The sequence below is a fragment of the Pieris brassicae genome, chromosome 3, assembly GCF_905147105.1.
Source record: "Pieris brassicae chromosome 3, ilPieBrab1.1, whole genome shotgun sequence".
In the NCBI taxonomy this organism is placed as follows: Eukaryota; Metazoa; Arthropoda; class Insecta; order Lepidoptera; family Pieridae; genus Pieris; species Pieris brassicae.
This window is the reverse complement of record NC_059667.1, coordinates 9,696,815-9,711,574: the sequence shown is the minus strand read 5'-3', so window position 1 is coordinate 9,711,574 and position 14,760 is coordinate 9,696,815. Positions and strand designations below refer to the sequence as shown.

At 34.3% G+C, this 14,760-nt stretch overlaps 1 protein-coding gene across 6 annotated transcripts in view; it reads right to left on the bottom strand.

Moving 5' to 3' along the window:
* Nucleotides 1-14,760, bottom strand: part of LOC123707522 (2-oxoglutarate dehydrogenase-like, mitochondrial) — a 31,981-nt gene that overhangs the window by 8,286 nt on the left and 8,935 nt on the right. For 2 of the 6 annotated variants that reach the window (XM_045657620.1, XM_045657624.1), the window contains exons 6-16: nt 13,265-13,397; nt 11,267-11,345; nt 9,692-9,868; nt 7,860-8,008; nt 7,684-7,769; nt 6,963-7,142; nt 5,845-6,025; nt 4,937-5,155; nt 2,541-2,734; nt 1,583-1,836; nt 850-962 (exon numbers count right to left, since the gene is read on the bottom strand). In XM_045657620.1, coding sequence (XP_045513576.1) covers nt 850-962; nt 1,583-1,836; nt 2,541-2,734; nt 4,937-5,155; nt 5,845-6,025; nt 6,963-7,142; nt 7,684-7,769; nt 7,860-8,008; nt 9,692-9,868; nt 11,267-11,345; nt 13,265-13,397 — 1,765 coding nt within the window. Of the gene's footprint in view, nt 1-849; nt 963-1,582; nt 1,837-2,540; nt 2,735-4,936; nt 5,156-5,844; nt 6,026-6,962; nt 7,143-7,683; nt 7,770-7,859; nt 8,009-9,691; nt 9,869-11,266; nt 11,346-11,421; nt 11,844-11,875; nt 11,979-13,264; nt 13,398-14,760 lie in introns of those variants that run through there. The other 4 variants (XM_045657623.1, XM_045657625.1, XM_045657626.1 and 1 more) reach the window with 3 other exon arrangements.

The window sequence follows — 14,760 nt, the reverse complement described above, 5'->3', positions numbered from 1 at the left end:
ATTGTAATATAACATTCTCGTTTCCGATAATGTCTCGGTCGAATACACTTACATTCTTTGAGAATAATAATAATTTGTTTTCAAGAATATGGTACAATGTAAAGTTCGCATATTCTGCCACACATATTGGCAGGAAAAGGAATTTTACATAGTAGTTACATACAGTATGAGTCACATCATTATAATCAATGCTTATATTTGTTACCACATTATTAAAATATACTATGTTTCCAATTAATATTTATTAATGTTTCACGAAAATAAAAATTTCCAAAAGTTGAATATTTTTGATAAATTATAATAAGTTGTTTTTCGTATAATTTTTTTTTCGAATTTTTGGCACAGGCAATTTCCCCCATCTCCCTCCCCATCAACTTCGACATGTCCATTCCCATTGACTTAAAAATATTTATGTCTGTGAACGAATAAGGACATTTCTAAGATAAAATTTTAAGCTTCTTAAACAAAGGTACGCAACAATCAAGATAGATTGCTCCACAAATAATCCCTATTTACTTCGACTGATTTTCCCAAACTATTTCCATATGTAAATAGATGAAACATATACATGATAAGCAGCTAATCGTATCATGATTAAAGGTGACAGAAGAGTCACTAAGATTTAAGAACCCTTCAATAAGTCTAGTTAGATTTTTTGTTAATCCAGCGTGTCAAACCCTAATTATGTGTTAGTTTATAAAGCCATGTTTTAAACGATTAGAGAAACCCAGCTTCAAAAAAAGAGTTAAATTTAACCATACATTTGAACATCTAACAACCGCCAACAATCAATTTTAACGATACTATTTATCGTCGTAATCGTTTATTTCAAGAAAGCAATTCACTTACCATACTCTGATAGGGAGCTGTTGCAGACAGTGTAAGGCGCCTGGTCGGGGTAAAGATGCGCCAGCGCACAGTAAGTTGCCTTGTCCACTTTCTGGTGGTGCAATACATGGTGTCTGTGGAATAAATACGTATATTAACTATCTTTATAACCCTTTCCATCACGTGACTGATCCGAGATTCAAGCCTATCCAATGAAGTTTATTAAAATAATTTTAATTATTACTTTGAAAAAATAAGACATTATTCCTTTTCCTAAGACATTCCTGAAACTAAAAACCTATCCTGTCGGGATAAACCTTTGAATATTTTTGAAGTGAAACTTCTTTAGTGGCGTTGAAAAAAAAAACGTCACATTTTTCGGTTACGGCGCACATTTTTTTCGTTACGAGCCATCTTTTACTTGTCCCTACCACGGTAACGATAACAATAGTAATAATTATATTAGAATTAATGAAATTCTATAATAATCTTAGTAGTAATAAGAAATGAAATAATTGTATTATTTGTATTCATGTCTATGGTAATAAAAGCCTTTATTTAACCAATTTCTGTAAAGTTGCAAATAGTAGATAATTTTTCGAAAAATAAGGTCATAAAGAATTTTCACTTCTTACGTGTTTACACTAGTATACGCGCACATTTTTTTATAGAACAGGGCACATGGCCAGAGATTTCACAAGTGCATTGCCGGCCTTTAAAATCTGTATCACAAACTATTGCGATAAAAATATACCTGTGCGAGAAAGTTCCTCTCTCCACGTCTTCTCCCGAGAGTCGAACGTGGATGCCTTCCTTCAACAGAGAGCCAAAAGCCATGGCCTCGGCCAACGCCCAGTCCACGGTACGTTTTTCGACCATCTCCATGCGGGCTTTGAGGATACGCAGCAGACCTTTGTGGATCTCGAACTCGGCTGCGTTGGGGGGAGGGCTGGAGAAACGCTTTCCAATATGGACTAGGGTTTCTTCTACCACTCCGGTTGGCGACATCTGATGGTAATATACAAACAATTTAGTTAACGAATTCACTAATTTTATGACAAAATTCATCAATTAGGTTTAGGACTCCAAAAATATATATGAATTTAATGTTTGAATACCTTGGTAACAAAAAAAATCATTGTTCAAGCATTTTCAACCAAATCTAAATATATTTTGCTATTAAAAGTATATTTAAGTCATTTATATGAATAATCTAAACATCTATTGGATGAACATAAGATTCAAAGACAAGTTTAAGTGCTTACTCTCTCATCTGTCAAAAACCAAAGACAAAACACAACTATTAATTCCACTTAGGCTATGTCATAGTTTAAAATTAAATCAATTCCGAAAATTTCGGTTGTATTTATAAAAGAAATTCGTGTTAGTTACACTATTTATAACTCAAGAACGACTGAACCGATTTGGCTGAAAATTTGTGGGGAGTTAGCTTAGAACCAGGAAACGGAAATACAACTACGAAAAAAATGGTATAACAAAACGCAACTGACAGCTAAACGTAATGTTATCTATCGATATGTTATCTATATGATGTCGAGTTTCGAGCGCTTAACGTGCCAATATCACTAACAATGACTCGACCAAGACTATCGAATCTTTCCAAAACCGTAATCCAATAAATATTTTTATTAAAGCAATTCTTCATTGAATTACCTTTCAGAAGTTGCAAAGACCATAAATAATGTTCTCACCTTGAGCGGGTCCTTGCCCTCGAAGAAGCCGGACCAGGGCGAGTCGAGCCAGTCCTTGTACTTGATATGTGTCTCCTGTTTGGCCTGGTTGTATGCATCTTCACAGATCTTTTCATATTTATCTTTCACGTCTTTGACCTCTTCGGCCGTGACAACGCCTTCCGTTATGAGACGGTCCGCGTAGATTTCGAGTACTGCAATATTTTATTTATTTTGTAAGGAGATTTACAACCTATAACTAAATTATATAGAGCTGACTCTCATCTCTAAGGTCGTAGATTCAAGCCCCGGCTATGCAACAATAGACTTTGTTTACGTGCGCATTTAACAATCACTCGAGGAGTGAAGGAAAACATCGTGAGGAAACCGGCTTGCCTTATTAGATTGCCAAATGATCATGAAACAGTTACAAAAATCTGAGGCCCAGAACGCCAATATTTACATATAAATACTTAATATTTAGATGGTGTACGCCTAGGTGTACGCCATTTTGTTCAGCAGTGGCAGTAAACTTTTGATACAATATTACGTAGAATGTGAATGAATACAGGAGGGCCGATGTTCAGGGGATTTGAGATAATCACTATCGTACAAGCGTGACCCACTAACGCCAAACGAAATGGTATGCGGTCACGTGACACGTGAACGTCATTCTCATACGAATTTCTTTGGCGAATACGAATACTTTTGGTCGCCCCTGTCTTCTAAATCGACTTTCTGAAGTCAGTTCTGTTTGAAACTTATTATAAACTATATTTCTCGACGTTTTCCACAATCTAGAGACGATTTCAGTAGGCTGTAATGTGATTTATGGCCGTTTCAGTAGAGGCTGTATCACATAATAGAAAATTGTAATTTGCATAATGTTACCTCGTTTTCAGGAGGCTTAAACATTTTTCATATAGTTTTAGAACATGTTTACTTTGTCAAGTGGTACCGACGAAGCAATGTGCGAAAGAGATAAAGAGTACGTACGTTCTAGAATTGTGTAGACAAATCATGCCTAGACGGTTCTCGAATATCGTTCAAGATTATTCCCAGGGATATTAATTTAGTTTCGATTGGGTTTCCTATTAATATTTAAGTGATAAAGTGCGAATAGTGAAGACAAGTGATAAATTACTGAGTGAAGTGCGCGTAATTAAAGTATTTAGTGATGTGAGTGTATTCCTATATTGGAAAACTAATTATTCTATGACTCCTACTTTACTGTGCAAAGTATCCAGCTTTGGAACTCCTTACCTCTTGATATCAGACTTCACATATATTTAAAAATCTTCTTTTGAGCATTTACATATAATTGCATATTGTAATTAGCTATCTATCAGGGTGGTCCTTATTTTTAGACTTTTGAATTATCCTCGGGGCCCTTTCTCATTTAATTATAACTCTAAATATGAAATACGTTAAATAGAGGTCAAATTTTTTAGAAATAAAATAAGCTTTTGCATTGTTAACAGTCAATTAGCTTCCGGTCTTATGTCTCTAAATTAAGTGACAGACAAGCAATTGTGGTCGTGACATCTACTTTGAAAAGTGCAGGCTGTGATCTCTCAGAATGTAATGTCAATAGATCAACACTACTATTCGCCGGCAGCATATAAAAAATTGCAAAGATGTCGCAGAGCCGCTAAAAAGCGAGTTTCAACCTAATTTGTCATTAATTGGGACGGTAAACTTATAAAAGATATTACTGGACACAAAACGATAGATCGGCTGCTAACTTTGGTATCAGGATATGCAATTGATCAACTCGCCGTTCCAAAATTTAACAACGTGGGACAAGCGAAGCTTGTGCGTTAACTGTGTGCGAAGCTATAAAGTCATGGAATTTGAGCGATAAACTAAAATGATTGTGTTGTCTATGATAATAAAAGCCTTTTGTTAAACTTTATTTAACCAATTTCTGTAAAGTTGCATATAGTAGATCATTTTTCGAAAAATAAGGTCATAAAGAAGTTTCACTTCTTACATGTGAACACTAGTACATCATTTTTTCTTTAGTTATTGTTAGTGTAACATGTTATTTCGTGTTTTCTGTTAAAATTAATGCACTTGTGTACTCTCTGTAGGTGTTTTTTTTTTATTTTCCATATTAGGGTTGCCCGTAAATCGCTTGGCAGCGATAAGGCCACCCGTTGCCTAATAACTTATGGAACCTACGTTTGATATGTATGTTTTTGTATAAGCTAACGAAATGTAAACGAATAATTATTAACTTTTATTACTATATCACGATAAAGACCTCGATTGTACTGCCGGTTGACATCGAAAGTGCAATATGATAACGTACGAACGTAACGTATCAAACGTATCCGATAAATTAAAGTTATGATCATGTATTTTCCAAAAAAAAAATATAAAAATGTTCTAGTTTCTACAAGCTAATATCATACCAGGTTTGGTCTTCCGAATCTTCTGGTACATGAGCGGCTGCGTGAACATGGGCTCGTCCACTTCGTTGTGACCGTTGCGGCGGTAGGACACGATGTCGATGACCACGTCCTTGTGGAAGGTGGCTCTCCACTCGGCTGCCACGTTGCACACGTGCATCACGGCTTCAGGGTTGTCGCTGTTCACGTGGAATATTGGGGCGTTCACCACGCGAGCTACGTCTGTAAAATATATATAAATTTAATCAATATTTCGGTCATTTTTGCTAAAACTAAATGCATTTCATTTTTTTCATGGCAATGGGGACGAAGAGGGAACCACGGAACCGTCCCGACGCTGATAAAATTTGGAAAACAGAAATACCAATAGCCAACGTCAACTATATGTATGTACAAAACTAACACCCATTTGATATTGATTTAAAAAAAACAAATTTATAATATAATAAAATCATAATCTTTTACATTAGTGTTGGTTATATAGTATATAATAGACAATATAATATAAATTAAGTTGGCAACACTGATTTTCAAGATGTCTATATTCACTCTAATACTTTTTCAAATACTGCGTCACGTTGACCAGAGATATATAACTTTTTTTTATATGAAAACAATAAGAAATCCGCTGTGATTTGTATAAATGAAAACATAGCAGTCTTAAATAAAGTGGCTTTATTATTATTATCACTATTATTATTATTATCACCATCATTATTATTATTATCATATTCATCATTATTATCACTATTATTATTATCATTGTTATTATTCTAAGAGGTTACTGTTCTGTATTTGATATAAATGGAAAGTCTTTCTGCTGAAAACAGTTTTTTACATCGACACATTATAAAAATATTATAAACAATTTAATATATATTTTCTTAAATGTCAAAATTTTCAGGACATACCTGTACAATAAGCAGACGACCTGGAATGCCTAGGGTCCGTGGTGAACCCGATCTGGTTGTTGGCCACAATGTGAATAGTTCCGTGGGTGGTGTATTCGGGCAGGTCTGACAAATGCATAGTCTCGAAGACTACGCCTTGACCGGCAAAGGCAGCATCTCCGTGGAGAAGGATCGACATGACCTGTGAAAGGACCAACATATACCAAGGATCGACATAATGTTCGAGAATTTTCAGACAAATAAAACCTACTTTAAAAATTAAAAAACATGTGTAGATGTGAAAACTTCAAAAATGTTGGTTTCAAAATGATAGACCAATGTAATTTAAAGTATTAATTTTGAAAAAAAATTTATTTATAATATGTAAATTAAACTTTTTTTTAATTACTTTTTTATTTTAATTTTAAAGTTTGTTATCGTATAAGTTAAATATTTCAAATTTGAAAATCGCTGAATCGAAAAAGCAATAGTAAAACGAGACAGACACATAAATTCATAACAGTAAATGAGATAGCAAGCATTATACAGTGTATAAACTTTACACGACGACGACGACGACGACTTTACGATGCTGAAGAAGTGTTCATTTCCAAACTATATTTTAATGAATACTTAAAGTATTTTTTTTAAATAAAAAGGGTTTATTTTAATGTATACTTTAGGTATTTTTTTAAATAAAAGGGTTAATTTTTTGAATAAATTATGTATTTTATCTTTATTGAGGTCGATTGTTTATTACGTATAAAGTTTACAAATTAGTAAAACCAACGTGTCAACTATAACTAAAATTACTTGTAGAAACAAGTTACCCAAAAGCGCTTCATAAAAAAAGAAATTCTGAGTCGACATGACAAATGCACACCAAAGAAATTTCTCATATATATATATATATATTTTGAATAATTACAAAAAATATTTTTTTATTGGATAGGAGGGTCAACCAGGCCATGGGACGCCCATCGCTGCCCATTGACAACCATTTTAGCAACGCACCCAGCGTTGCCGGCCTTGGAGGAAGAAGAATACTCTTTCTTTTAATGTGTATCATTTTATTGTTCTTTGAATTATATAAATATAAAATACTTCGTCGTAATTCGTAATTTATAAAAAAAACTTACTTTCTTGCCTTCATTGTCTCCTCTATAGAACTGCTCGGCCCGAGTCTTGCCCTGCACTACGGGGTCGACTGCTTCCAAGTGGCTGGGGTTAGCACACACTGCCAAACGAATGTTCTTGTTGGTGACGCGGTTCAGGCGCTCGATGTATGTACCCAAATGGTATTTTACATCACCGGAGCCCTGGAATATATTTACTAGATTTAGTATTGCAACAGATTTAAAGAACATATATTGTGTAGTTAAACATATAAGAGCCTTGTTTGATTGAGGTCACAATTAATTTAAGTTTGTCAACAATATACATATAAAAAATATTGATGTGACGTCACTATAAAATAATCGTATAAAAATTTACTAATCTATCTATTTGGCAATACGGAGAAAGACAGATTTGACAACTGACATTTGACTAATCAATTTGACAATACGGAGATACACAGATTTGACAACTGACAGTAAATGAACATTTAGAAGCATTTTTTTTTTACTTTACTAATGTTCAATGTTACCCGTTGTATATATTTGATTTATTAAATAAAACTTTTATAGCATTTTTATATACAAAACAAATTGAAATTCAAAGATGTTTTATCATTTTTATCACAGACAACAAACTATTTTTAATATTCAATGATTTATTCTTAATAAAAATGTTTTATACTGATATATTTTACTTTTAAATAATCATTAGCGTGATCTGTAATAACATTATCAAACTTACGTCATCTTCAGCCTCCAATCCCGCAAACTGTGTGAACAGCTGATGAAGCGGTTTACGGCAAACATTAGCCAATACATTAAGACGACCTGCGGACAAAAAATATATCGATATATTAGTTTGCTTTACAAAAAGCTGTAGATAATCATAAGACTGTTAAAAGAATAAAATATAAGTACCCCTATGAGGCATTCCCATGATGATAGATTCGACTCCAAGTTTAGTCGACATGTCGATGACCTGCTTCATAGCCGGGATGAGGATCTCACATCCTTCGAGACCGAAACGCTTCTCCGACGACCATTTCTTCGCCAAGAAGTTTTCAAACCTGAAGTTAACGAAACAAGACTTTTAAAATTAATTTAAAAATTCTAAATAACTTCTTGTATTTTGTGATATAACCCATTATTCTTGATGATTTTAATTCAACATTTCTATGGATTAACCAAAATAATGTTTGTTTATTTCGTCATCCTTACTTTAATTACAAAAAACAAATAACAATTATACTTAAGATATAGCCAAAGATGGTATACATATATACAAATAGATTGAAACATTTAAGAAAGGAAAAATTAATTAGGAAATAATAAAATTGTTTATCAATTATCTATTTAAACAGCTGACTTTAAACGACCAGAAACACCTTCACATGGACTGGTGTCGCCAAATGTTAGATAAGTTCAACGGTGGTGACTTAAATGCTGTATTTGACATCGTCACAGGTAATGAAAGCCGGATATATTGCTACGAACCAAACCAAAAGTGTTGTTTCCTTTCGAGGATCGGCCAACTAAGGTAAAGAATGGAAAGTCAAGGAAAAAAGATGATTGTCACATGCTTTGGTCGGAAACGTCATTTCGCGACAGTTGTGCTAGAAAATGGAAGGACAGTTACTGCAGACTGGTATGTCAATCGCTGTTTGCCCGTTGTCTTGGAAAAAAATCGACAGAAGCGAATAGATCATTAATAAAGAATTTTAGTATTTATTTAAACAGCTGACTTTAACGACATATTTTAAACTATAGCTTAGAATCTAGCGGTTTTTAGGTTGAAAGAATTCTCATTAAAACATGTAACTTAGCTGAGAAAAATAATACAAATAATAAAAACAAAAAATGTAAAATATATCACGCTACCGTCGTACAGTTATTGCATGAGAGTCTACGAAGAAACATTGCAGACGTATTCGAAACCGGTCCAGTGTTACTTTTTCCCGGAGGCAAGTGACTCGGTCGGAAAGAAGTTATATCTTTGCGAAAGTGTTCGATTCTAATTTTAGTTAGATGTATATGATTAGTTTTGCCGGCTACGAGCGGGATTTAAGTTAAATTTAACGCTCATGTACATTTGGTTACGTATTTTTTTCAAACTAAAATGCATGATGATATAAACAAATGGTTAATGTTCATTAATTTTGTGTCAATGTATAGTTTCCATCTTACTTTTGTGAATTTTTAGCACACGAGGGTATAATATAATAATAATTTATTTGCAAGAATATGGTACAAAACTGTTATGGTGGTACAATGTAAAGTGCGCATATTCTGTCACACATATTGGCGGGAAAAGGAATTTTACATAAAAGTCACATAAAGTATGAGTCACATCATTATAATCAATGTTTATATTTGTTATCACATTATTAAAATTAAATATTACGTTTCAAATTAATGTTTATTAATGTTTCACGTAAATAATCATTAAAAGAGTAATACATTATTTACACAAGTCATGAATTTAAGTCTAGTAGGAAGACCTTCCAATGTTTTTCCTATACAATTGCAGATTCATATTTTATGGCGTCGTCTCGAAATTTTATTACCCTATTTTTTAAATCTTGTTCATTTTTAGTTTCTATTATAAGTGTAGTGTCATCAGCAAAGAGTGTGCAGTTCTGGTGTATAGGCATCAGGGATACGCCATGGGATCATTTATGTATGTTAGAAAAATATTACTTTAGGTATTAATATTTTGATCTGTTAAGTTTTCTTCAATCTTTATTACTTACCCAGCACTCCTCGTGAGACGCGCCAGAATCAATCTCTTCTGATCATTGCTCATCTTGGTGACGTTCGGTGGCTCCATCCGCTGTCTGATCCAGTTGCATTGCTCCAACGAGTTTATGAACATAAACTCTATACCAATGTTGTTACAATACGCCTCTTCCAAGCGGTTTAGGATTTCTCTGAAACCCCAAAATATTTCACTTAATAAGGAAAATAGAAAAAATATTTCACTCAATAAGGAAAATCGAAAAATTTATTTCACTTAATAAGGAAAAAACACAAAACTTTTGAATCAATAAGGAATCATTGCTACGGCCGTATTGGTCGTTATACAACCTACAGTATTTCATGATAAATAATGATTAACAAAAATAGATTTTGTTTATTATTTTTTATATACACGCCTTTTCCGCGCAGGTAGACAGAGACAACGGATCTCCACTTGCAACGGTCCTAACATGACTCTCTTGCTTCATCCTATTTCATAAATAAATAAATCAATGGCGCTACAACCTTTTTAGGTCTGGGCCTCAGATTTCTGTATCTGTTTCATGATAATCTTTTTATCGAATAGGCAAATAGGTGATCAGCCTTCTGTGCCTGTCGTACGCCATCGACTTTTTAGGTCTAAGGCAAGCCGGTTTCCTGACGACGTTTTCCTTCATCTTTCACCTGTTAAATGCGACATAGAAAGAAAATCCATTGGTGCACAGCCGGGAATCGAACCTACGACCTCAGGGATGAGAGTCGCACGCTGAAGCCAACTAGGCCAACAATGTTCACACTAGGCATCCACTTTCATATCATTCACCATACATGCTTGTCGGTTTAAGAAGCTTAAATTGTTGTTTCGACATTAGTATGTTTGGTATGTACGACAAAGCCTATCCAACCCGACTTCACCTTCCATGTAGTGTAAATCAATGTATGGGTTAGTTGGTAATTAATTATTTTTTGGTAGTGTAATTTGTTTATGTCCACTGTGTGTTAACTATTAAAAGAAAAGATTTTTTCAATCATAGCCACATTGCCCAATATATTATACAGATTTGACGATATCATCTATTTGTCTCGGTAATATGATGTATTCAGTACGATTCTCAACCTAAAGGACGTGCGTCCAAACAAGGACATACTAAGGACTTTAATCACAATTAGGAATTATACAGATGAATCAAATCATTGGAAATAACTAGCATTTATCGCGGCAGTTTTTGCCGCGTACCACCGCTATGTGAAAGCTACCCACTGAAGTGTTTCCGAACCAATTCGACTTAGGGTCCATCAAGAAAAGAGCCTACCAATTATTGAATCGCTGGCAACGCACTTGCGAGCTTTCTGGCAATGTGAGTGTCTATGGGCGGCGGTATCATTTAACATCGGGTGAGGCTCCTGCCCCTTAATTATATTGAAATTTTTTTTACATAGTATCATTTTAATGTCGTTAATAATTTTAAGACAGTCTTCGGGAATGGAACTCTGTATAAGGATCATTTTACAAAGCTTAGTGACGCATACTAAGGCGTCATCGTTAGGAAAATTTACATCTTATCTTAATCAAATAATATAAACCTTACCTTAGCGGCAAGGCTTTTTCCTTCTCGCCAATAAAGGTGGTCGAGGGCAGTTTAAAAACCCTATCCATATCGGCTTCATCTAAAATACAATGTCTTATAAGAGTAGGAACATCATTAAAACAATTAAATGCGATAAAAGCACACAAAAAGCATACATTGAATAATCATATCCCTTTACTAGCTTCAAAAAAATCCTCTATCAGGACAAATTCCTACATAGCAAAATCCCGTATTGGACAGTACAAAATACCATGACAATTTCCCATACAAATGATTTTATTTTCACTTTCATACTCCACCTTGAGATGTTGGATGATATCCAGAAGCGACGCGCCTATATTTAACATTCAAGGTCACAAATCCCTGCCATTTAGACATACGATGTTTATAATATCGTTATATACATGTGCATATAATAAATATTCATGCAATCCATGCGTACTAGCCGTGCATGCGTGTATCGTGCCCATGTTAAGGCGACAAATTCCAACCATACGACCGTAAAACATGGGCTAAAGACAGTTTTCGTGTAGAAATCGGTAACCATGACAACAGCTCTAGTCCACATTTTAGGCCGACAAGGTTCCATCTGCCACCCCGTCTCCTTACCAAACCTGTAGCTGCTGTGAATCACTTCGCGTGGATTTTTTCCCGCCGTATTGAAGTTCGCAATTTCCAACGGATCCAATTTCGCTATATGATGGCCCCGAATCTGTTTTTCGTTATTGTTTAGTAAAAAAACTGCGACCTTTGGTTAGGTTATAAGAAGCAAATGGAAATAAATAAAATAAGCCTTTGTGTGTGCAGCTTGCAGTTTTCAAAAACATGCTTTTTCTTGTGTACCTGTCATATGGTCTAACGAACACAAGAAATTCCGCTAACAACTAGATCCACTTAACTAAGTCTCACCTAGATATTAAGGAGCTGTAGAGACGTAATTTTAAATATAACTATTTAACGCGAATTAATTACATTTAATGTTATTAACTCGCGTTAATATCTTTCTATTAATGACGTTTTATTGTGTAATACTCGCGTAAACGCTTACACTACATTTTGTATGAACCTTTGAATTCACTTCTAAATACTTTATCTATTTTAGTAATATTATACACTGGGGTAATTTAACTTTACGAACCATCTAACCCCAAGTAAAGGAATATGATTATACAACGTATAGTTTAAAAATTAACAATCTAAATTACAGTCACAGAATATGGGTTTTAATTTCGAATGATAGGACCGATAAAAAAGCTAGTCTCAAATATGCCTGTATTTTAAATGTTACGCCAGGCGGTATCTCAATACCTATTCATGCACTGCAAGGTCACCCATAGTCACGACTTCGAATAGAAAACCCGGCACCAATACGAAAATATAAGCCTAAAGAAGCAACTATCTACTGCAAAGCTTTTCTCCATAACCCCAATTAAGTGCGAATTGAAGCATAAACAGGCCATAATCAAAGTCCATGAACGTCGCGTTAACAAGCAAAAATTATTTTTAAATGTCCTGTCTACACAACTAAAATAAATTTAAAGTTAAAACTCTGATAAATCCAGAGCATTCGTTTGATTGCGTTTGTTATCATTATCGTTAGTTTGAGAACAATCGGGAATACGTTGTTATCATGACAATAAGATATTGCCTCTGCGTCAAATGATAACAGTTTTCGGAAATTAATTTGTAACAGATAAAAAAATTACGGATAATCTTGATAAAGAATACATAAACAGAGCCTATACTTTACTAGCTATACAATGTACTGTACCTACAGATATAGTGAAAATACTCTGCGACAGGACGGTGGATATACGTAAATGTTCACATGGTCACGCCGTCAAGTATTAACGTACAGTAACCTGTTTTAAGCCAACAATATTCCTGCCCTATCGTGATATCCCGAACAATATTGGTAGTAAAAATTACTCCTTTGACATGAACGAAACATGAATTCATGAACTTTGGCCTGTCCAAGCCTCAACCGCTATGTCATACCGAATCGTACGTGCTGCCTAATGACTGCTTCGTTAGCGAAGGCACGCAGGCCGCCGTGCCAATCTCCACTTGACACCGGATCACCGGTGGAGATTCCCAACGGGTCAAGATGCGCGACGAGGTGACCACGCGACTAGCGGAATTCACTCGTTAAACACATCGAACTCCGTAAACTTTTCACTGTAGCTTTGCGCACTTAACATATATTACCCAGCTTCATGAAAGCTCATATGAGAGGAGAGCTTTCTAGAACCTTCAGAATCATCCTTCTATACACTTATGTCACTTCGCAGATTAAAGTCGCCCAATTTAGCCAAGAAACCATTAGTATTTTTCTTTTCGAATTAGCATAAATAAATAACTTTTAATTTAGTTTTTCGTTGAGACTAGCAATTCTTAGGTTCGGTCTATGGATGCATGTAAGTTAGTTAAACAAACCAAGTTAACTGATGATGAAACGAATGTTATGGTCCTATCAGTGGGAGACTAAACGGCGTTATTGCACAGAAACTGTATTGGAAAACAATTCTCAACGTTGTCGCATTTTGATTGGTCAACTGGATCGCGTCCGCAAATGGCCGTTGGTGACCAAATCGTCGTCACCAATGGCGGTCAAAATAATTACGTTTCAAATCAAGTAAATAAAACCAAAGATTTCAAGTTCAAGTGCAAAAACGCTTTAAGCCTTCCGTCTTGATTTTAGTTTGGATCACCATGAGGTACAAAACAAGGATAACCTAGAGAAAATGCATGGAAAATATTAATCCCTAATCTGTATTAATCTAGAAAAATTATTTACGTTTATTTTTTTAAGTTAAATTGTAACAAAATAGTTCTAATTAAATTAGGCTAACCACCAATGATTATCAAAGAAAGATGATTAAACACAGACATACAACGTCAATAGATGATTAGTAACAAAACGTGTCAACTTTGTCACCCTTAGCGTGTCAAATGCCTAATTGTCTTCCATACCTCAATAAGTTATATACTGAATATATTACCATAAACGAGTAATTTAAGCAAAAAAATAAAATAAATTATTCTCTCTTGTTTTGTACCGTCATAGTTGAACTACCCACCAAAAAATTAAGTCGCCTAACATTCTAAATCTCAAATTCGCTACATAGTAGACATTCAAAACGAAGCTACAGCAAAAGAAATGCTTCAACAAAATGCTAATATTATCACATACATGCAAAACGTTTTACAAGCTGTTGCGTGAAAGCTTATAAATAGCTTAATATTGATTGAAACCAATCACTCAATAAAAAGACATTTTGAAAAATCGGCATTTGTAACTGAATAATAAAATTAACCAAATTTATCAGATAATTCTATGACCGAACAATAATTGAGAATTTTATCAAATACTCTGATATGAATGTGGACAGAAGATTCCAGACGGAAATGATACATTGAAAGCTGGTGATAAATCTGACAAGTACAAAGTACAATATAAAAATATATTTCTTTATTGAGAAGCCGGACATAAA